Source organism: Passer montanus, unplaced genomic scaffold (genome assembly GCF_014805655.1).
Source record: "Passer montanus isolate IOZ18808 unplaced genomic scaffold, ASM1480565v1 scaffold7, whole genome shotgun sequence".
In the NCBI taxonomy this organism is placed as follows: Eukaryota; Metazoa; Chordata; class Aves; order Passeriformes; family Passeridae; genus Passer; species Passer montanus.
Genome location: NW_024372147.1, coordinates 12,119,378 through 12,142,793, shown reverse-complemented (window position 1 = coordinate 12,142,793; position 23,416 = coordinate 12,119,378). Strand labels below are relative to the sequence as shown.

Genomic DNA, 23,416 nt, shown 5'->3' with positions numbered 1-23,416 from the left:
TTTTAGTACTTTCCTTCCAGATAGACATTTATAACCTAAAGAAAACATACAGAGCTAGAAAGCATGACCAGTGAAAAATTGGGTAGTTGTTATGGCTAGATGGAAGTTTAGTGAGTGACCTTGTTACAGTTACCAGATAATATGGAAATACATACAAGGGTGTAAAACAGAGAACAATGAATTGTTCAACAGATCATTGAGCTTTAAGACAAAGCATGGCAGTCTTTAAGAGCAATCAGTGTGACTTAGACTGGTGTATAGGAAGCCATGTGTAGCCTTACCATTTCACTGCAGTTATTTAGGCAACATAACCAAACATCCATATTAAGAATGGATGAAGTATGAGTTATCCTGCCCTATATCATGAGGAACAATAAGGAGGCCTTCCTTCCAAATCCTGTCACATCACGTGAAATGTAAAATCAGAGAACAGAAGAGATTAAATAATTTCATTTTACCATACACCAAAAGAAAGATATGTATGTATGTATGTATGTATTCTCCCATGGTGTAACAGATATACATATTTTTAACTACTGCCAACACAAAGCAGTACAGCAACTTGATTTATTACATGCAGATTCTTCTGCATTGTTGCTAAACAGTACACTGGTCCAAAGTTACTAAAATACTTAAAAAACTATACATTATGTAAACAAAACATAAATAAGACAGCATAGTTCTTTGTACATATTATTTAGTACAGGTTTTTAGGAGCTCAGGAATATGTACAGTTCTATACTGTAGATTGCATTTTTACAATGCTTTTTTTTTTTTAAAGAAACAAGTCAAAATTTAATTTAACAAATAAAAAGGAGATATATACTGTCATAAACACACTGGCAAACAGTCTGTAGTGTAAGATGGAACATGTGCAAATGGTGAGAGTCCTCCAAATTGTTAAATGAATTAATTGGTCATCTCTAAGCCTTTTACTAGAGAACTTTCTGAAAACTTCTGACAAACTAAAATTTTTCTTTCTCCACATCCCCACAGGTAAACACGTAAGAACTGTAACCTTGTTAATACTGAGTAAATCAATTGCTTAAAACATTGCAAGAAATTATTCAATAGTTAACAACTTCCAAAGTTTGAAGAATGCCCCAGAATTTCAAAGTGGCTCATTTGCAGTAAATTCAGGGTGCAGCTTTGTCAGGTTTATCAAGGCAAGATGTCTGAGATGCAGGGAAGACTGCAGTAGAACTTCTGCTTGTGGAATTAACAACAGGAAGCAGTGATGAAGACAGGGAAGGAACTTTGGGTGCTGAAGTATTTAGAGAATTCAGTATGGCTCCCTCTGGACTGACCAACAGTTTTTTGATAGAACCATCTAGCTGAAACACTGATGCGTTGCTTGGTAAATGAGAGCTTGGAGGATGAACAGCAGAAACAGAAGATGTAGCTACATTCATGGGAGACTTTGTCACTGAAGATACAGACAGAGTTACTGCAGACAGTGAAGTACATGAGCTAGCTGGAGTACTAAATATCTGGGGTGTTGCATGTACGATGGGTAAAGCATCTGCAGCTCCAAAAGAGTTCACAATTTTTGTAGAGCTTTTCAAAGGATGTTTTGGTACTTGCCAACTTAATGAATGACTTGGTGCTAGGATGATTTTTGAGGTTATTGGATTAACAGCTGGTACACCTTGAGGCTCTTGACCATGGTTAATTGTTAAAGGAGTCTGTTTTGCATTACCGGAGAGAAGAAGAACATGGCTGCCTGCTCCAAGGCCTTGTAGTGGAACAACAAAACGAATACCATTAATCATTATATGAGTTCCAGGTGCCAAAGGCATACAAGTGTTAATGACTATTTTTTGTAGAGTGGAAGGTTCATTCAATGGAATTCCTCCTGTTTTGCTTGTTACAGGGGGTGAAGCTTCAGACATCTGAACGGCAGAAGCACAAGCATAATCATGATTTTGTTTCTCATATGTACTGGGAGGCACCTGCTGGCATTGTAGGGTGGAAAGAGTGGGAAAACTAATTACTTCACCTGTATTTGGTGATGGAGGGGGCAGCACATTCTGAGGTTTGTGAATACATGCATGACTTGACACAGCAGCTGAAATTCCTGGTGACTGAAACTGAACCAGTGTAGGCAACTGTCTTTTTGGTACTGGAAGAGGAGCTGGAACTGCTGCCAACTGAGGAACTGTATGTAACACCTTGTGAGGGGTGGCTGCAGGTCCAGGCAAGCTAATGACTGGAAATTGCAGAGCAGATGTGAAGTTCTGTGGAGATACTGTTGGCTGTGTTGAAATCAGCACAGATGAAGCAAGATGTCCTGTCTTCACAGTTGATATACCCACAGTATTTCCAATAGTTGATGTACAAAGTTGATTACCCAGAACTGGCCTTATTCTTGAGGGATCATTGCAACCAATCAAGACAGTAGGTTGCACCCCAGAGGAAGTTCCACTTGATGTTACTGAAACAGATTCAATTTGTGCATTTGCTGTTGTCATTGTAAAGGCATTTTCAGCTTTTGTTGCAACATCTACAGTTTCATTAGCTGACACAGCAAAACTTGGAACAGGAACCACAGTACTACTTGCCAAGGATGGGGCTAAGGCTGATCTCTTCTTGTCTTCTCCTTTAGAAATGCCAGAGTGCAATATATTAACTGGTACAGCCTCCTGTGCATTGCCTTTAGTATTTACAATGGTCTGACCTATATTTAGTCCAATTTTCACATCTTTTACTTGAGCAATAGTTGGTGATGAGTTTATTCTTATTGGTGCTCCTAGTGTAGATGGGATCAAAACCAACTGTGGTTGCTCTGTGGCATTAACAAAGGTTTTGGTCAGGGAAGAAGGAAGGTTCTGTTTCAATGATTCTGCAACTAGATTGGTAGTTGATGGGCCATTGGCAATTTGTGTGTTAATGAAAACCAGCTTCTGAGCATTAACAGCAGTGGATGCTGGACAGGGTATAATATTGACCCCTGATGCCCCAGGGGGAGACAAAATTGGTGGATTTGTGATTAATGTAAATTTCTGGACTGGAGTACCACTGATTAACTCTCCATTTGTTGCAGAATTTGACTCAGATTGTGTAAAAGATTTTGTTTTCACTTTAGTATCCCCTTGATGCTGCACAGAAGAATTTGGAGTTTTGACAATATTACTTTGTCCAAAGCTAGTCATACTAATAAGGCTGTTTGGAGTTGCTGACACCAAATTGCTAGCTAATGGAATGGAGGATAAAGAAGAAGACACATGGCAGGAGTCCTCTCTTACTCCACACAAAGAGTCCCAAACAGCTGGCTGCTGTAGTGTCAATTTGGTATTTTTCTCCATTGCCTGGGTAAAATCAGCAGAGGAAGCTGGAATGTTAACAAAAGAAGTTGTTGAGGGGGCAAACCCAGAAGGAGATGATTGTTCAACATGTGGGAGACCAGATGTGGCTGCTGCTACAAATGGAAGACTAGAGCATGATACTGCTGTGGTTTTTGGCACAAGAAAGGCCTGAAGTTGAGACACACAAGTAAAATCTGAACTAGGACATAAACTACTAGATGAAATCTGGTCTGGGTTCGTTTGCACTTTAACAATTCCAGTGTTTCCACCTCGTGTTGTGACCAGGATAGATTGTGATTCTCTTACACACACTGTCTTTAGCTCTTGCTTAGTTTCAAGGGAGTCAGTTTGCTGCTGTGATGCTAAACTGTGAGAGGCAGAAGGAGTGTTTGTAGATGCACTTAATGCTGTTGGTGTCAAGGATTGGCTAGCTGTGGAAAGAGTAGGTGAAGCCAAACACACAGGCAATGTAGTAGTCGAAACTGTAGTCTTGAATTTGTCACTTTCACTTTGGCTTACCTTAATTATTGATAAATTATCTGCTGAAGTTACACTAGACAATGGTTGTGTAGTGTTCACGGGACCAGTCACTTGTGATGAGTGGGTAGTATTCTTATTAAAAAATGTAGTGGGTGACTGGATGTCATTTGCAGGGCTTGTCACCAGAACAGGTGTTAAAGAAACACTGACATTTGGCATTTTTGGTAAAGATGTACAGTGCATCTCAAATGACTTTTCTTGTAGTGACTGAATATCCTTGGACACAATTTTTTCCTCCTTCTGCTGAAGAAGAAAATTCTTAGGTAAAATAAGAACTTGTTGCATGACTTTTTCTCCATTTTTAGGGTCAATCATAGCTTGCATTTGAATTTTCACTGAGCTGTTGGGAACATCTATTGGTACGCAGTGGCCATTTGGCATTTTGTATATCATTTGTAAAGGAGTCTTTGAACTGGCCTGGCAGGGCAATGCTGGTTTGATCAGAGATGATTCCAAAGCTGGTAAAGCTGACTTTTCCGAAGTAGATACGTTCATGCCTGCAGGAGGCAACAGTTGATTTGTTAAGGTCACTTTGTTCCCAGTATTCTTGGCAAGCAAGGCCTGGATAGGTTTGGTCCCTTTCAGAAAGTTTGATACTGATGTTGCAGGATCTGTCAAGGAAAGCAACTCTAGAGTTGACCCTTCAAATTGTTTCAGCTCAGTCAAGCAACTATCCAACTGCAGGCTACTTTCTGAACTCTGGACCACAGTCTCATTAGTGCTCAGTTTAACTTTCTTCCTTGGAGAAAGTTCATTAGTGCTTTGATCCAGACAACTATTTTGCTTGAACTGTCGTTTAATGCATTTAGGCAGTGTCTTCTGTATCTCTTTAGAAGCTGATTCTTTTTTCAGAATTCTGTTTTTTCCTGCAGGTAAATTCATCTCTAATAGTTTCATTTCATCTGCAAGGACATTAAAACAGAAACTGTGTTTTACATGTTTGCAACTGATACCCCTATAAAACAGTTTTACAGCGTCTCACTAAAGGCAATACACTAGTTTGCAAGAGTAAAGTTATGTGGAAGGAAATGTCTGATTTTTTTAAGGCATTTAAAAAATGCCTTTGCATTTTGTATAGCAAAGGTTCAAGGACCTTTGCTATACAAAAAGGGGGTAATAAGGAAAGGAGGAAGTAATAAACAAGAACACACATGAACAGAAACCTGACCAGCAATGGGGGACAGTGAGGAAAACCAAGCCTGGTCAGTTAGATTAATTGAATACAGTATGTGAAAGCTTGAAAATGTATATTTTGGCAAGGTTATCTTGAGGGCGAAAAAGGGAAAAGCCAGGAAAAAAATATACAGAGACACAAATCCAACCAAACCAAAATGGAGACAATGTTAAGAAACAACTTCACCAACCACACCAATGAATGGGCTATTAGGAAACTGTAGAGGCCTCTTGCAGGAAGATAATTTTCTGAACCTCATAAAATTATAAAACAGGGTAGATCCTGGAGACGGAGCCAGGATGGGTAAGGGAATTGGTACAGCTGTACAACCCATATAAGCAATGTGTACAGGTAAGGGGAGCTGCAAGGACAGCTGCAAGAGGTTACAGCCTGTGGACCTAGTGCCAGCTGCTGGGGGGTGAGTGTCTGTATCCTCCCCAAATCCAGTGAGTGTGTATTCACTGATAAACTTCAAACTAGACTAGCTGGTGAGTAGGAGGGCCTAACAGGTGGATGTGTGAGTGGGGGATGCCTGTGCGACAAAGATGTGAATGATGTGTTTCATACTGAGCATCAAGCTGGACTAGCCAGTGAGCAGGGGATGCAGGAAGTGGTAAGAGGGCTGAGGAGGGCCAGGTGGACAGAAGGGCCATGTGCTGAGGTTTTCATTGTATGGGGCTGCAGGGGGTCCTCTCTGACGGGGAGAGGCCAGGAACTGCCTTGTGCCAGACACAGCTGGCTCCAAAACAAATCCACTGAAGAACATGGCGGAGTCTGTCAGTCAAGCTGGTGATGTCTCATGGACAATGCTTTGCAGAAGCATGTGACAGAATGGACTGAGGAAAAAATGTAGAAACACAATTCTCTAGACACCAAGGTCAGCAAAGAAGGAGTGGTAAGAGATGCCTTCCAGGCACAGGAATGGATTCCCCTGTAACCCAGTAAGACCCCTAACCTGCTCCCATGGAGAACCATGCTGCAACAGGTATGTACACTGCAGATGCTAGAGGACCCCATTCTACTGCAGGTGAGTAGAATGCCTTGAAGGAAGCTGCAGCCCATGAAGAGCCCACACTGAAGCAGCTTCCTGACAAGAACTGCGGCAAATGGGAGATCCACACTAGTATAGTCTTATGCTGAAAAACTCTAGCCTATGGAGAGGACCCACAATGGTGCAGTTTGCAAAGCCCTGAATTCCTTAGGGGGGACCTCACACTGGAGCAGGGATGAAGAAGGAGCAGAAGGGACTGTTACGAACTGACCTCAATCCCCAGATTCCATCCTTCCTATGATATTTGACAAAGTATGAGGTGGAAGAATTGGGAATGAAGATAAGCCTTGGAAGAAAGTGGATAAGTGAAAGGGAGGGGTTTAGGTTTCGTATTTGTTTCTCACTATTCTACTTTGTTCTTAATTGACAACAAATTAAATTAATTCTCTTGAAGTGAGTCTATTTTGACTGTGACAGCAACTGGTGAGTGATCTCCCTTATCTCTATCTTGTCTGTTAAGCTTTTCCATATTGTTTTCTCTCCCTAGCCTCTTAAGAAAGGGGGAGTGACAGCAGTAGGGCAGGCATCTGGCAGCCAGCCAAGGTCAGAGTAAATTCCCACATAAAAGTAAATTCCACACAGATCTACTATGTTATCACAGATATAGTTAAGCACAAAAAATGGCAAACACTTCAATAAAGCACAATTTTCATCTTGGTCATATTTGCCCTCTTTAAGTCTACATCTGACAGATATGCACCATAAGCCATTTTCATATTATCAGTGGTAGAGTTAAGGTAAAAAGTAGGACTCAAAGTCACATGGAAAAATTAGGTTCCCAAATGAACTCGATTCAGCTCCTGAATCAAGTTCAAGCTACTCAATTCCAGTATATGCTTACCATTGTCAGAGAGATCTTTTTTGGGAACTTCTATATGTTCTGCAGACTCTGATGATTTACCGCATACTACCGCAAAAGATTCTTTGCCAGAATCAACTTCACTTTCATCATTACTCCACAATTCTCTGGAAAATTTATCATGGTCTGGATGTCTTTTAAAGTCATCATAGTCCTTCTTCAATCTAGACCTTAAAAATAACAAAACTAACTTTACTAAAAAAACCACACTTTGAAACATTTTTATTTGTATTTGCTGCCAAACAAAAAGTTGGTGTAGATTGCCTAATTACAGTGTAGCCCTGTCTGCAAGTCTCCAGAAAATGTGAAATGAGAGCAATGTCCCTTTACCAAAGCTGAATTCTATTTCATTAAGTCCTCTAACAATAGCAAAAAGATTTAGTCAAATGACTATCACTGCTTTACTGCATCCATTTGCCTTTCCCTCCTTCATCTTTCATGTGACAAATATACCTGTATGGACTTGAGTGTTAACTGTAAAGTTTGAAGGCAACCCCAAGGAAAGAATTAAGTAAATATAGTTTTTCTTAAAGACATCATGCCTCTGGCTCAGCTATGGGACTGCAACGTAACTTTCTCCTTAAGAACGCTTTCTTATCTCTGGCCCATTAGAACAGCTGTTGCTATCAGTTCCATAGGTTCACACTCCACTAAAGAATGTACGTATGACAGAAATACATAGGTACCTCATTCATTTGAACACCATTTATAAACACATCCACTTACCTTGATAATGCTAACCTGTACATGTTTTCATTGTCTCTTCTTCTAAACCATTGTTTACATAGGATGTAGTGGCTATTTTAGTGTACAAATACATTGAACTTCAGGACTCAGCTGGTGCTAACCAACACAATGCCCAGAAGGATTATTTAGGAAATGAATAAATAGATTATAGCAATTAACACCTTGTGTGGAATAGAATCTAGACTATTCTGGACCTAACCCTTTTGACAGTAACAGTAAGATCTTAAATTTACTCACTGTTCTGCATTAGTATAACAGTTTGCACTGAATGCAGCAATGCTCTCTATGAGATGTAGAGGGAGGAGCCATGAATGATGTCACAGCTGGTAGGGCATGAGCCTCACCAGTCAGCAAGCTATTCCACTCCCCCTGAATGTGGCCACAAGGCAGGTAGGCCTAGGGATAGTAATGGCCTCAAACAAGAGCCCAGATCCACAAGCAAGTTCCTGGTGCTGAGGCAGGTTTGAGATCAAACTGGAAAGTCAATTCAAAGTTTAAGATCAGGATCAGGTGCAGTGATTGCTGCCAGGATCAGGACCCAGCTGAGTGATTTCTGGACAGCTCCAGTGATGCAGGTAGAGGGCAGTCCAGATGAGTAGGCTCCACGGCCAGGAACAGTAACTGCTGGAGTAGAGCTGGAAACTGGCACACCCCCAGCAGAGACTGAAGACTGCAGAATGACCTGAAATGGGATCCTGGGCCCATGGACAGGTGGCATAGATAGAGAGCCAGGTGGGGGTTCTAAGGGTCAGTGAAATCTAGTAATTTACTCCCAGCTTTGACACTCTCACTGAGAGCAGACATTGAAGCCTGTATGAAGATGTAGGGTGGACAATACTTCAACTCTGTCATCAGGATTTTGAGCTTGAAGTCTAGGTGTGGAACAACTATAGGAGCACACTAGGGAACTACTACTGTTTGTGGATGTAATTTCCTTTTTCCTTTGAGGACCTTCTGCTGTAAGAGCAGTGAACAATTGTAATCAGTGGGCACAAGTAACTTTTTCTTTTAAACCTTGCTGCTATTCAAATACAATTCAACATTACACTCTGTCATAATCTTGAAAAGACCAGAAGACCTTTCAGAAGGGAAAGAAAAGGATTTTTATCATAAAGTTTGCTCCTACTAGTTAAAGACAATTACGGAGGAAGGAAGCAAAAGTCCAGACTCTTATTCAATACTGTGGCATCTGGAGGAAGAAGTGTTGCCCAGCCCTTCACAGCTTCGAAATCAAACACTATAATTCAACTAGTAGATGTTAGTACCTCGCCGAGACACCCTGTAGACAGAGCAGCTGCAGTGAGACTTATGGGGGATCTGATGTTTACACCATTGTAGCAAATTTTGCTCAACTGCTTTTTCCCTCCTACATGACACCTTTCTTCACCACCGTCACTGGGTGCTACACAACTGCCTAGCAGCTGCATAATGAATCAGACCAAGACAGTGACCTAGAATCCCCCATCCATCTTTCTTTTCTCCCCCTGATTTGTAAACATCATTCTTCAGATGCACCTGGTCCCTGATATGCTATGTGTATGTCCGAACAGTTATGTCACGGAAATACTTAGGCTTTTCTCATTGAATAAACTAGGGTTACAGACTAAAACATTCATACTAAAAACATGAGTTGAATTCAGTTAATTTCCGAAGTTATCTTGTACTCCAAGTGCATGCTTCTCTAGCTACCAGCACTCACGTACATAAGATCTCAACTACTCTGTTTCAGACTAAAATTTACTCCTATCAATCACAGCTCATATATAGCACTTAACACACTTTGTATGACTGCTCTGTGTTCTATAACCACATTGATGCAACACTGGCAACAAACAGAGGATGGAAGCCACTGTGCTCCTAGAAAGTTATGATCTTTATAAATAAGGGTGGAAACTGGTAACAATGAATGAGGAGAAGGCTGAGGCAATATCGCTTTGCTTCAGTCTTCAAGGGCAACATTTCTTCCCATATCTTCTGAGAGGATGGACAGCAGGATAAGGATTGGGAGAATAAAGTCCTTCCCACTCTTAAGTAAAGATCAGGTTCATCATCACCTGAAGTACGTCAATGTACTGAAGAGAGGGAATTGGCTGATGTATTTGCAAAGCCACTCTCCATGATATTTGAAAAATCTTGGCAGTCAGGTGAAGTCCCAGGTGGCAAGAAAAAGTAAAACATTGTACACATCTTAAAAAAAGGTTGAAAGGAGTACCCTGGGAGCTACTGACCTGTCAGCCTTACCTCTAGTGAGGAAGATCACAGAACAGACCCTTCTAGAACCTGTGCTAAGGCACAGGGAGGTGATTTGGTACAGCCAGTATAGCTGCACCAATGGCAAGTCCTGCCTGACAAATTTAGTGTTCTCCTAGGATGGACTGGGTTCATCAGTGTACAAGGGAATGGCTTCAGTTGTCATTTATCTGGATTTCTGTACAGCCTTTGACATGGTCCCCTACAAGATCCTTGTCTCTTAAATTGGAGAGATTGGGATTTGATAAGCGGACTGTTAGTGGATAAGAAATCGGTTGGATGGTGGCATCCAGAGCATAGTGGTCAATGGACATCAGTGACAAATGTTGTCCCTCAGAGGTCCATACTCAGACCAGAGTTATTTAGTATCATCACTAGTGACACAGACAGAGGGACTGAGGGCCCTCTCAGCAAATCTGCAGATCCACCAAGCTGAGTGGTGTAGCTGACATACTTAGAGGATGGGAAGCCACCCAGAGGGACCTGGGCAAGCCTGAAAAATGGGTCCATGGGAAAATGTCATGTGTTTTATTTAACAAGGCCAAGTGCAAGGTGCTGCATCCAGAGCAGGGTGGGCAGCAGGACCAGGGAGGGGATTCTTCCCCTCTGCTCTGCTGAGACCCCACCTGCAGGGCTGCAGCAGCTCTGGGGTCCCAGTACAGGAAGGACATGGACCTGTTGGAGTGAGTCCAGAGGAGGCCACCAAGCCGATCAGAGGGATGGAGCACCTCACCAGTGCAGAAAGACTGAGAGAGATTGGTCAGCCTGGAAAAGAGACAGCTTTGGGGAAACCTAATTGCAGCCTTCTAGTATGTGAAGGAAGCCTTCAGAAAAGGAAGGGAGAGAGACTTGTTCAAGAACTTATAGTGAGAAGAGGGGCAATGGCTTCAAATTCAAAGAGAGTAGGTTTGGATTAGAAATTGGGAAGAAATTCTGAATGGTGAGGCACTGGAACATGTTGTCCAGAAAAGTTGTTGAAGCCTCATCCCTGGAAGGCCAGATTAGTTGGGGTTTTGTGGAACTTCATTTACAAAAGGTACCCTCACCCAGGGGGATTGGAACTGGATGACCTTTAAGGTCCCTTCTAGTCCAAACCATTCTATGATTCTGTAATTTGACAGACAAGAATACTGAACACCAAACCATTCCACAAAAGAATTTACAAAAAGGGTATAATGGTAAACTTCACATACTGCAAAACTAAATTCTTACTGACAGTAATACTATCTGCCATGTCTCCAGAAGGATTCTAAATTGTGAAAGACAGGAAGAAATTAACAGTTAGACAAAATGAACAGAAAATAGAAGAGAAAGGAATAGGAAAAACCCAAAACTTGTATTTGGGTCCATTACTGAAAATAAAATATTTAACAATATCCCAAATTTCCAAATAAGAATTTTAATTCATAGAAGATATTCAAAAATGAGCTACTGAAGAAGCAATGTAATATCTTTGGTGTTAGGTTTTTGTGTTTTTTTAAACATAACACCTTTTACACTTTCCAGCATAAACTCTGCATCACAATACAGCGTAACTTGCTTCCTTCACACTCAACATTTAAGAAGCCTCTTTTCCTATCCTTTGTCACAGAGTTCAAGCCTCTAATCATTCCTTGCTTTTTAATTGTCTACATGACAAAACTAAGGTACAATTATAGCAACAGCTGTATGGTTAAGAGGTAAGAATGGCACCGAGCTTCAAGACAGTATCTAATCTCTCCATGATTTATAATCAAAGTAGTACCTTCACTGCTACTAGTGCTTGCACTTTACTAGATTTAAACCTGTCACTACTTCACTCATATTCCTCTGACATACTTCTTTCCAGATGCATTTCTGATTTACTGCGTTACAACAACCTCAAAACAATGCTTCAAGAATTGCTCTGTGGAGAATTCATTAATAGTTAATTTAGGTAGTCAGAGTATTCTAAGAAGCCCAATATAAGTTCTCTAGAGAAAGGTTTTCAGCATTTCTTAACCAAATAAGCAGAAACAGAAATCCTAGCTGTCTTTCAATATACTATTGATCAGCATGCTTAAGGATTCTAGAGTGTTTTAGAGGAAAAAAAACACTACCGGGTTAAGCTCAAATTTTTTTGGAGACAGTAAATCTGGAATATAAGATACTTCTTCCAACTAAAGTATTGCCAGGCCTCACTCCTCTCCTCAAAGTATTTTAATTTTATTTATTTAAGAAGCTAACTTATTGATCAGTATTTAGAAGGTAGAATTCGTTCTGTTTTTCATCCCATGCACCACTGTTGAAAAAAAAAGAGCAGGTAATTACCTGTTTCTTTGAAATGCTTTAATTAGCTTTGGTTCCCATGGTAACAGTTCATTAAGCAGTCGTAACAACGTACCATGCAATTCCTTTACTGCTTGCTTCCGGTGGAACCATCTTCCCTGAAAACATAAATTCCATTTATTTATCATTGCATTACACCTAAATTTTGTTATATTGTACTAGTACTACAATAATACTGGTATATGGATATAGCATATGAGGAAAACAACTGGAAGAAAAGATTAGAAACTTCCAGAGTTATATCTACCCTTCCAGAGTTACATCTATCTAGGACATTATTACTATTATTTTAATACTACAGAGAGATAATGTCCTAGTTGGAAAAGTCATACTGCAAGGATGCTCACTTTTTACAGATCAAAATTAAAATTGAAACAGGATTCTACAAATACACCATGTGCTTAAAATTACTTAAATGAGTAATTAACATGGGTAGTAATCCACTCAGTTCAGGGAAATCAACCATCAAGATTTTCAAGGATAAAAATCCCAACGTTTTTCTGCTAGATTTTATTTAAAGTTCTAGAAAAAAGCTTTTTTTAAAAGAGAAGTTTAGCAAATTTGCTTTATGAAGCAAAGCTTTATTCAGCAAAGCCCAATTTTCCAACACAAAATCCTTTAAGCTTTTAATTCAAACATATAAATAAAAGTTTTATTTTTCAAAACTGATATATGTAATCTTATATTCATGTTTTCATAAATCTAGAAAGTCTGAATAAGGAGAGAAGACATTGGGAAATGACAACCATGCTGGCCATGGTGCTGCAGAACACACCTCTTAACACTCACCAATACCCCTTGTACATATTTCTTCCCAAAACTTTATTCTGTAGTTCATTGCATAAAAGACTGAACAATGCATATATATGTAACTGTTATAAAAGAGACGTGGCATAGTACTGCCACTCTACTAACTCTGTGCATTTTGTATAAATGAAGATTTTAGCTCTTGGCTGCTCACAGAAGATGTAAAACAATAAAGATACTATAGTTCTGCAAGAAAAAGAAGCAAGACTTGAGAACTTACTTATTTCACATACATATTTAGCTTTTGATAGTGAACATATCCTTCCCAGCTTGTGGTCTAGCACACCAAGAAAGGCAAGACAGGAAAATCTGGATAAAGCTTGTCACAGCTGCGTTTCAGCAGTCTACAAGCATGATCTTCCTAAGGCCTTTGGACAATTTCTCTCTACAATTTCAGGAGATCTCTCTAATGTACAGTAAGATCACTCAGCTTGCATGCTTGTTTGAAGACAAGGTATCTATTTTTTTTATGGATAATCATTTACATGTTACATAACAAAACAAACAGTTATCTTCACTCTTCAATTACAATGGCAAAGATTTTGTAGGATCATTATGCAACATTACTACATAATGACCGGTGTTGAACACACAGACAGCCAGTAAACTGAATAATTTCCTTCACTTGTGGCCAGTCACATGCATAAAACCTGTCACTAATCACTACAATAAAAAACAGACCTTGTGCATACTGTAGTCTACCAGAACATTTGGTATCATCTCTTAAAGTCAGCAATCAACAGAATTAATTGTTAACATACAAAAGAAGATTGCATGCACAGATTTGTTTTTCTTGTAAGGTAAACAAAACATTTTGCAGAATGTTTTAAAATAATGTATTTATATACTACAGAGCATTAGTGCATTGTCTCAAAACAAAAATCAAATAGCAAAAATAAACAATGCTACTATTATAGTGAAATAGAAATGCAGAATTACTGTACATGCAGTTGATATAGCAAAGAAAATGTGTGAAAATGTAACATTAAAAAGATATGAAAAATCACTGCAAAGTAAAAACCCCAAGAAATTATTAATTTCTGAGCCTAATTTGCTTTAAATAAGGCTAAGATCTTGCCTTAAGCAGGAGAAAAAGAATATTTATGAGAAAGATAAGTATCAGTTGATCACTAAATAAATTTGAAGCAATAACTGCTAGGCAGCCAGCACATGCACAATGTTTAATCAAGAACAGACTTCAACACTTTACTGACTTCATTAATACTTCACAGAAAAACAAATATATTACTTTTCTCTCTGCTTACAAAAACAAACAACATCAGCCAATTCCTGCCCCCTAATTCTACAGGATTAGCAGCTCTAGTTGGAGACCCGTCTCTAGTGGTGTCCCCAAGGGTTCACTACTGGTTCAGTATGGTTTAACTTGTTTATCAGTGACTTGGATGAAGGGGAAGATGCCTCCTCAGTGAGTTCACCAATGACACAAAGCTGTGAGCAGTGGCCAATACCCCAGGGAGCTGTGCTATCCTTCAGAATGACCTCAACAGGGTGGAGAAACAGGCAAAGAGGAACGATATTTCCAAGTAATTTCATTGTTTAAAAAACAGAGATTAATTATTTCCCTTTGTCCCAATTACTTATTTTTCTCAGTGAGGTTTTAGAATTGACAATAAACCTGTTAATGGACACATGAACAAATTTTAGTCATGAGAAGATTTTTTTTTCCTCAGAAGTAGTCACAACATCAGAGTATGGACAAAGAAGGCTGGAACAAAAAAAAAACCAAAACCCTTCTCTTTTAAATTATTGTGGTTTAGTTGATTTTCTGTGCAAACACATAAATGCTAGATGTTATTATACCTTAAATATTAAACAGTAAAAAGAGACATTAAAAACATTTATATAATCTTAAGATCCATCACAACAAAATTTAACATTTCTTTTTGTGTGCAATTTGATTCTCTAACACAGTTTGTCTTTTATTCAGAGGGGAAAGGCAAACCAATAACTGATAAAGCTATGACTTAACTCCCTATTACATAGCTGCCCACTAATTTCTATAGATAATACACTTGTTTTCACAAATATGTGTGTTCTAAATTCTCAAATATACCATATTATATATTATGAGAGTTTAGCTACAAACTGAGGCTTAGGAGGTTCAGGCTGGACCTCCAAAGGCATGTTCATCAGAAACATACAGCACTTGTTCCCTGGGAAAAGACGCCAACCCCCACCCGGCTACACACTCCTTTCAGGCATCTGCGGTCCCTCCTGAGCCTCCTTTTCTTCAGGCTCAACGCCCCCAGCTCCCTCAACTGCTTCTTATAAGATTTATGTTTCAGACATTTCACCAGCTCCACTGCCTTCTGTGGTCTCACTTCAGCACCAAAATGTCCTTCTTGTAGTGAGAGGCCCAGAACTGAACACAGAACTTGAGGTGCACCATTGGCCTTCTTGGCCACCTGGGCCCTGCTGGCTCATGTTCAGCTGCTGTCAGCAGCACCCCCAGCTCCTTTTCCTGTGGGCAGCTTTGCAGCCACTCTGCCCCAGCCTGTGGCACTGCCTGGGGTTGCTGTGACCCCAGGGCAGGAGCCAGCACTGGCCTTGTTGAACCTCACACCCCTGGCCTTGGCCCATGGATCCAGCCTGTCCAGATCCCTCTGCAGAGCCTTCCTGATCTCCAGCAGATCAGCACTCCCATCCAGCTTTGTGCTGTTTGTGAGCTGACTGAGGGTGCCCTTGATCCCTTTGTCCAGATCATGAAAATGATATTAAATAGAATTTAGCCACCATCTTCTTCCAATTACTGACAAACAAGACACTATTTTTTTTTTCTGGAAACAAAATATAAGGTATTAACACAGGAAAATAACAGAAGAATAAAAGGACTAGACAGAGAAGTACAAAATGTGACTTTAGGCTATGCCAAGTTACAAGTAAATTTCAAAAATGCAAACACAATAACAATACATTTTACAAATGGGCTGAATGTTTCCGTTTAAATGCAGAGAGACATTCAACGCATTCAACTGAAAACTTACCTTTTAAAATAAGGTTTCTGACATCCAGAGCAGCCAGGAAATGCTGACTCCACTCTCTGTGATTGATGTCCCAACATACACTACTCTGGCATACTTATAATGGAACCCCAAAGCAGACTGGAGCCAGGATATTGATACATGGGGTAAGGACTGAATTTTTATATGAGTTTTTGTTTTGCTTTTAAATAAACACACACGCACAACACCACAATATTATGCAGTTTTATAAGACTGTCTGTTATCTTTACATTATATCCCAGGGACATAAAGTAAAGAAAATTACCAATCTTATAAAACCATGCAATATTGTTGAAAAGGGGTGGTGGTGGAGGGAGAAAACTTACCCTTAATAGGCCTGCTCCATTTTGCTGCGGGGTTCTGTGGTATGTGTAACATCACCAGTCTAGTGTTTTTTAGTGATGTCACACAGAGAGGGAGTTGGTGATCTCCAGCTGCTTTGGACAACAGATACCTAAAGAAAAGAGACCAGTAACTTTTTCAAATCATATATGGATTAATGTTGAACGTTCTTAATTTATGGGCCAAATACTACAATTTCAGGCACTTCCAATTTTGATTGAATAAGAATGCATTACAAAATCATGTATTCCTACTATGCAAACTCATTATTGAAAGTGTTTTAATTTTGAAAATGCTTAGAGTTATCTTCTACAGTAGAAGCTCCTGAGTCAGTATCTTACATTTTACTTTCAGCAACATCATTCACTATAAACATATAAACATTATGAATGAACATTATAAATATATATCAATAGCTAACCAATCTCTGACATTCTTTGAAGACTGGGATTAAGCAGAGTCAGGAAGAATGACTTGTAGTAAATTATAAAACAAATTCACTTATAACATACCTAAATCAATTTTACCTTTGAGCATTTACCAGCAACTAATGAGAAGTCCTGACTCCAGCATGCACTTCCATGACCTATATATCTGATCATACCAATTATATCCAAAAATGATCTCATACTCTCTTCTTTCTACTATAAGCAAATGAAGTAGAACAAACAAAAAACAACAGCACCAAAACAAAGTGTAAAAAATTTCTTGCTACCAAGACTGTCTTTGTCTCCTGATTTAGTTCATTACCATGAAACGGTTTTTATTCAGATGTTTAGCTACGTTCTATTATTCTTTTGGCAAAATTACTACACAATCATCACAATGTTGATCAATATACCACATTTTGTAGAAAAAATATAAATACACATAAAATCTATAAACCACAAAAACACAAGAGAAAGTTTATTATTAGCATGTGCTTACTGTTGAACCCAGTATAGTGAAATTATCCATCACTGAACTGTCATGTTTTATTCCTCTATTGGAAAAATTTCAAAGTTATCAACTAATACCTCTAGAACTTACAAAGAAAATGAATGTATGTAGTACCTTAAAGTGTTCACAAAACATCTGTGGTTTTTAAGTTGTACTTAACTCCCTCTCATATACCTAAGTATTTTTCTCTTTTTAACTCTGGATATACAAGTGTTTCTGTATTCTTCAGTCAAGTGTCTTAAAAGCAGCTGTTTTGCTAGTACTGTGTGCTGACAGGAATGCCTTGAATTATTTCTTCAAAACAATATACTAACTGACCAAAATCCAAGGCATTGTGAAATGATCTGAATACATAGTAGTATTTCTATGACAAAAATGTATGAGTACACATTCATCTCTGATGCAGAACCCACACTTTCACATTTGGAATTGTAGAAAGGGATGTGGCAAAAGCGGTTTAAAGAAAGCTTCTCCAATAGAATACATTTATTGGAGGTTTAGTCAGTCACACACGGAAAGGCATGAAAGATCAAGAGAAAATAGTTGCGAAAAAAGTAGACAATAAAGACAGAAAACTGGGGAAGCTAAGAAAAACTGAAGACTGTGGAAAAAAATTGAATGCTAGTGAGATAAGCCCAAATTAAAAATATCAGAGAAGACAATCAATTATTGTGGAGAAGATTTCAAAAACTGAAGCTTGAAATTTGCTTTATTCATTTATACTGTACAACTAAATATTACAAATGCTCCATATTTTCAATCTGCCCTCAAAAGTACAAGAAGCTGCATGGATGCAAATGTGTAAATCTCTGTCTCAAAATTCAGTATTTTGGGCTCATTCAAGAGATGCAGGCAATATGTAGAGAAGCAATAACAGTATTTGGAAGTGACGAAAGTACAAATCAAGAGTTCAGGATAAGGATGTAAAAAGAGAGGATGTAAGATACATAACAGATGAAGACACATGCTAACAGATAAACTAAGCTTAAAGTAAAAGAAAATGTTTCCGCTGCAAGACTTGAAGTGTATCTATTAATACCCTTGAACACAAGTATTTATTGGTTTCTCTTTTATTGTAGCTCAATTTACTTGCAGTTAAAACCTGCAAATGGGTGTGCATACACAGATTTCTCAGATTATAGTATTACTGTGTGTACATCTATGTAAATACAGTAATGTTGATGAAAACAAGTAAAACTGAAAACCCTTTACATGCAAAAGTCCCAAGCATGGCACATATTTCATTGGGGAGGAAGGCAGGAATGGGGAGAGGAAGTCAACCTCTGAATAAAATTTAACCCAGTAATAAAAATATTTCCCTAGTCCACAAATGAGAAGACACAGTAGGTTTTTCCACTTCATTGCTTGCAAAGTTGAGGTCTGAATGACTAAAATATTAGTAAGACCCCTGAACTATATTTGATGGTTACACAAGTTCTTGCTGAAGGGAAGTTCTTCAGAAGTACATTCTTGTCTAAACAGTGTTTCCCTGCCAAACATTTTCAAACACATGACAATATTTCCTATTTTTCCCTGAACAGAGAGAGAATATTTTATAACCTTTTAAAATGACCCATTTTACATTATTTTTTCCATGTATTAACATATTTTTTAAAAATAAAATGCAGCAAATCAATGAAAAACTCAGAAAGCAGTTTAGATACTTACACCTCATGAACAAATTTAAGAGCAGCTTATTTGGAGTCTCATTAAAAAACAGACAAGGGAAGTATGTTCCACCCTGGATCAATATATTCCTTTTAACAGCCCCAAAAATTAATTTGTCCGAAGTTGTAACTATTTCTGACCTAAACCAGTGGGTTTTTCACTTTAAACTTTCAGGTGTACTCTGAAATATATATTTTTGCAGGTGACTTAATGCTGCAGAAAACCACTGTTTCCTTTCAGGCCTTTTGACTCACCTGCTGAAACTAACATCAATTTCCCAAGATAGACAAAGGCATCCAACCCCCTGGGACCATCTCATTATAAGCTCCAGAAACAACAGCAGAACACAAAACCTTTAAAAGGGAGGATTTCACTTTTTTAGCTGTTAAGTCAAGAACATCAGGGTGTAACAGACAAACAATAAAGCCTTTTCTCCAAACCACAATTAGTTGTTACCTTGGCTTTGACTAACTAATTCTCCTTCCCTTAACCTTTGTCTGACTTTTCTTTCTCTCTAGGGATGATGCAGTCTCCTTCTCAGGAAGGTACTGCCCATTAATCATTTTAATCTTCTCAGCTTAACTGTGGGAATCCTAGGCTCCAGCCTCCCTTCTCACCCCCTACACAGCTAAGCATTTATCCATCAGACTTAGAAGTCATGAATCAAATCCAATAGTGCTACCAAATAGTCTTGCACTTCAGTAAACAAGAAATCTTTCCATGTTCATGTTAAAAACTCCATTCATTTTACTGCAAATTCAGTTAGCATCTGCAAAAAAGCCCTGAGTTCACTATTATATGCAAGCACCTGCAGTCCTGCCACTTTCATCCTATACAATGTCAAGTAGGGTTTGAAAAAATAATAATAAAAAAATTCTGCTATGATATGCAACAGTTAAGTACATACAACTGATCAACTAAGCAGCTTAATTAACAGTTTCACATTCACCAAAAAAATCCTTCACATCACATGAGAGGCAGATTATCTGAAAGGCAGTAAGAAGATTTCCATTCACACTTTAAGTCCCACTGATTTGACCAGACAGAGAAGACCTAGGGAAAAGTGGGATCCAAAATGCCAGAGACTGATAGTTGTTATCCTGTGTAGAGATCCAACAGAATGCATTACTCTACTGCCTTTTCACATAAAAGAAATTTGCTATGTTAGATTGAAGTCTTTATGTGATCCTAAATATACTAGAAAAATGCTCCCATATCATGTGTGTTTGTCAAAATTATTTTTTCAGAAATACCACTTCAAGTGTGGAATTAAGCTACTTTGCATATGTTGGTCAATTTGCTAGTTATAGAAAATTTCTAGGAGCTCACATTCAACAAATGGCTATGAATATTATATACACAGACTAAATATTCAAAAAAAACAAACAAGAGCTAAAAATTCAATAAAATATCAATAGAATTTTTAGCCAGTATCTCCTCCCACTTCTGCTTTACTGACTACTTGTAATTTTACCCACACCATATTTATGCAAGTATTTGCAACAAAAGAGATCTAATTTCTACTAGTATCTAATTTTCATTGCTGTAAATTCTGGGCTTTTTCTATCGATTCAACCTTTACTCCAGTTTTTAAAATTAATGGATGCAGCTTCACATGTCCTAAGCAATATACAAGAGCTGGAAGACATTCTAGCTTAGATATTCCTTAGGGTATCAGCCTTTTACTAGCACAGATCATTAAACTTTAAGTCTAAGTTCCCTTTCTGCACTTTTCACATTATTTCCTTGTATTTATACTTCCTTCCTTTATTTCCTAATGTTTAAGTCAGATACAATAGCAAACCTGACTGATTTCTCCTCTCCCTCTGGATACATAATATGTGATAAGGAGAGAAATTGTTCAGCAGCTGAAGGAATAGACTTTTTAGAGTACCCCGATAACAATATCACATACAACTTCAAAATCAGTCCCATTTTCTTTTGCCTGCAGATGGACATTTCTATTCTTACAACAACCACTTAACCTGTAGCAGAATATAAGCACAGGTATTTGTGCAACCCCATCATAAATTGCATTAGAAAACTGGTCTGGCTTACAAACAATTCACCGGCACAAATAAGTAGTTAGGTTTATCACAATCTAACTCTCACCATGCAACAGAACAACAGATTTTGCTAGCCTCTAACAGGGGATGGCACAGAAAACAGAAGCTTCCAGAGACACAGGGAGTAGGAACTATTTATTTGGCAGCAGTTTTGGCTTATGTCAGTTGAAAGCATACGTGAAATTACAGCATCACTACAGAACTGCGTCTAGAGTTCAAGAACAGAGTTGAACTCTTCAAAATCAAAGAACTTAGGTCAAATTTAATTTTCTACTCTAAACAGACACAGCAAACTAGCACAAAGCAAATCTCATGTATAACAAACTCACCAGGAATCAAGAAAAAGCGCAAGGCTTTTTGAAAGGAAAAATACTACTCATAGCTAATTTAAAAGACAATACAGGAGTACAAAAGTAGAAAACCAAACTGTTTTAATCAACCAAACAGTGAGAATACTTTCCAACACGTTTATTATTTCATTGTTTTAAAAGAAACTTGTTGAAATGCCCAAACTTAAAATTATCCATTACTTTCTATTACATAACCCTATTCTGATTTTATTTTAATTTGCCAAACAAAAATCTGTCATGTCATTTGTTGTCTCAAGTTGATGCTGTGAAAAGTATCAGATACAACCAGTCCAACTACCTACAAAAAATGAGGGAAAACAGTGTAAGTTTATTCATACTAAAAAGGCCCTGTAGCTCAGCTCTTTCATTATAGTCTCCATTACTTCCAAGTTCTGGAGAAGGAATTCCTTTTACGTACTCTAGAATGGTCTTCAAGGTAACAAAAGGGAGGTTACAACTAAGAAAAGATTATACTTGAAAGTCTTAATTTAAAGTAAAATAACCTGAACTTCTAAAATATGTTAGTATATAATATAACAGTAAAGCTTGCCTTGAAGGTTTTTCTCAGCAGCATGTTCTAGCAACTACTACAACTGAAATTACCAAGGAGGTCAGTTGTGAAGAAGAAAGACTCCTGTGGCTTCATGCAGATCATTATTGCAAACAAAAATCAATATTAAATTACCATGAAGCAGTAAGAACATCACCATTTTTCACTTAAAACAAGAAAGAAGTCAATGAACAGCATGTAAGTGCTATCATTAAAATAGACTTTCACATTAGGTCAAACTTCCATTATCAAATTAGAAAATTGTTTTACTTAACAGAAGATGCACTTCAAAAACAGGACAAACTCATTTCTGTATGCTTCTGATACTGTCACTGTCATTTGGTTAGAGCTGAAGAATGAAAGTCTGCATTTTCTCCAGTTTTTCAGACATCAAACATAATGACACATGGTGTTAGACTTCAAAAATGAAATCCTAAAGACTTTCCTTACAAAGCAAAACTTCATTTTAACAAGTTCAAATTTATGACTATTCACCTAATTTAACACTTTTCTATTTGAATGTTTGAAAGGTAAATATAATACTTTCCTGATAAATATTTTTTTCAATACCAGTATCTCACTTCACTGTTTCCCCGTAACCACTTCTTCAGCAATTAATCCTAACCCTTCCTCTTTACATCAAGTTTCTAACAACACAAGTGTTTAGAGACACAGAATCATGATTTGATAGGTCTATAAAGACACAACAAAAGATTATCCTTACCTCACAACTACTGAATGCTGAATGAATTGTATCTTAATTCCCTGTACTTAACTGTTTGGGTTTTTTAAGATGGTGTAATTAGAACTAAACATAGTATTCCTGCTGAAGTCATGCAACTTACTTAGATAATGACATTATCAGATTTCAGTTTAAAGTGCAATTATGACATATTTAGCATTTGTCTACCCTTGAAGAAGTCATGTTCCTACAGTTTTAATAGCAGACTGAAAGTCTCACCTACACTAAGATTATTGGTATTCTGTAGCATATCAATATACTCTATATGCTATTTTAGCATATATATACTCTAATTTTGGGCTTGTTATCCTATTGCTGACATAGCCCTTCTGATAACTTCTTGGCATTCTTATGCTAAAACCAGTTTACAATTTAGCAACTACAAAATCATTTCAAGATTAGGCTGGTATTATTCCTTTGCCTACATTAACAACTATGCTAATTACAATGATACTTGTCTTTTAGAATCCTAACTTATTTGTCTCTCTTCTACCGCAGCTCTTTCCCCTATTGAAATAACTTCAGAATATATTGATTCTTCATGAGACTATAAATTTTCCCTTGAATTAAAAGCAGCCTGATTTCTAACAGAAAAATCAACACTTCTAACTACTACTTCTTCATAAGAAATGCCACCATAGAAGTGCCTACCAAAGGTTCAATAAACAGAACTACAATGAAAAAAGTAGTAAGAGT

At 38.0% G+C, this 23,416-nt stretch overlaps 1 protein-coding gene across 5 annotated transcripts in view; it reads right to left on the bottom strand.

Annotated features, from left to right (window-relative positions):
• Positions 1 to 553: 553 nt before the first annotated feature.
• KIAA2026 (KIAA2026 ortholog) overlaps positions 554 to 23,416 on the bottom strand; it is a 48,112-nt gene continuing 25,249 nt past the window's right edge. For 4 of the 5 annotated variants that reach the window (XM_039729906.1, XM_039729907.1, XM_039729908.1 and 1 more), the window contains 3 exons: positions 12,216 to 12,331; positions 6,912 to 7,099; positions 554 to 4,747 (listed from right to left, as the gene is read on the bottom strand). In XM_039729906.1, coding sequence (XP_039585840.1) covers positions 1,137 to 4,747; positions 6,912 to 7,099; positions 12,216 to 12,331 — 3,915 coding nt within the window. In that variant the 3' untranslated portion in view covers positions 554 to 1,136. The remainder of the gene's footprint in view (positions 4,748 to 6,911; positions 7,100 to 12,215; positions 12,332 to 23,416) is intronic. The other variant, XM_039729910.1, reaches the window with a different exon arrangement.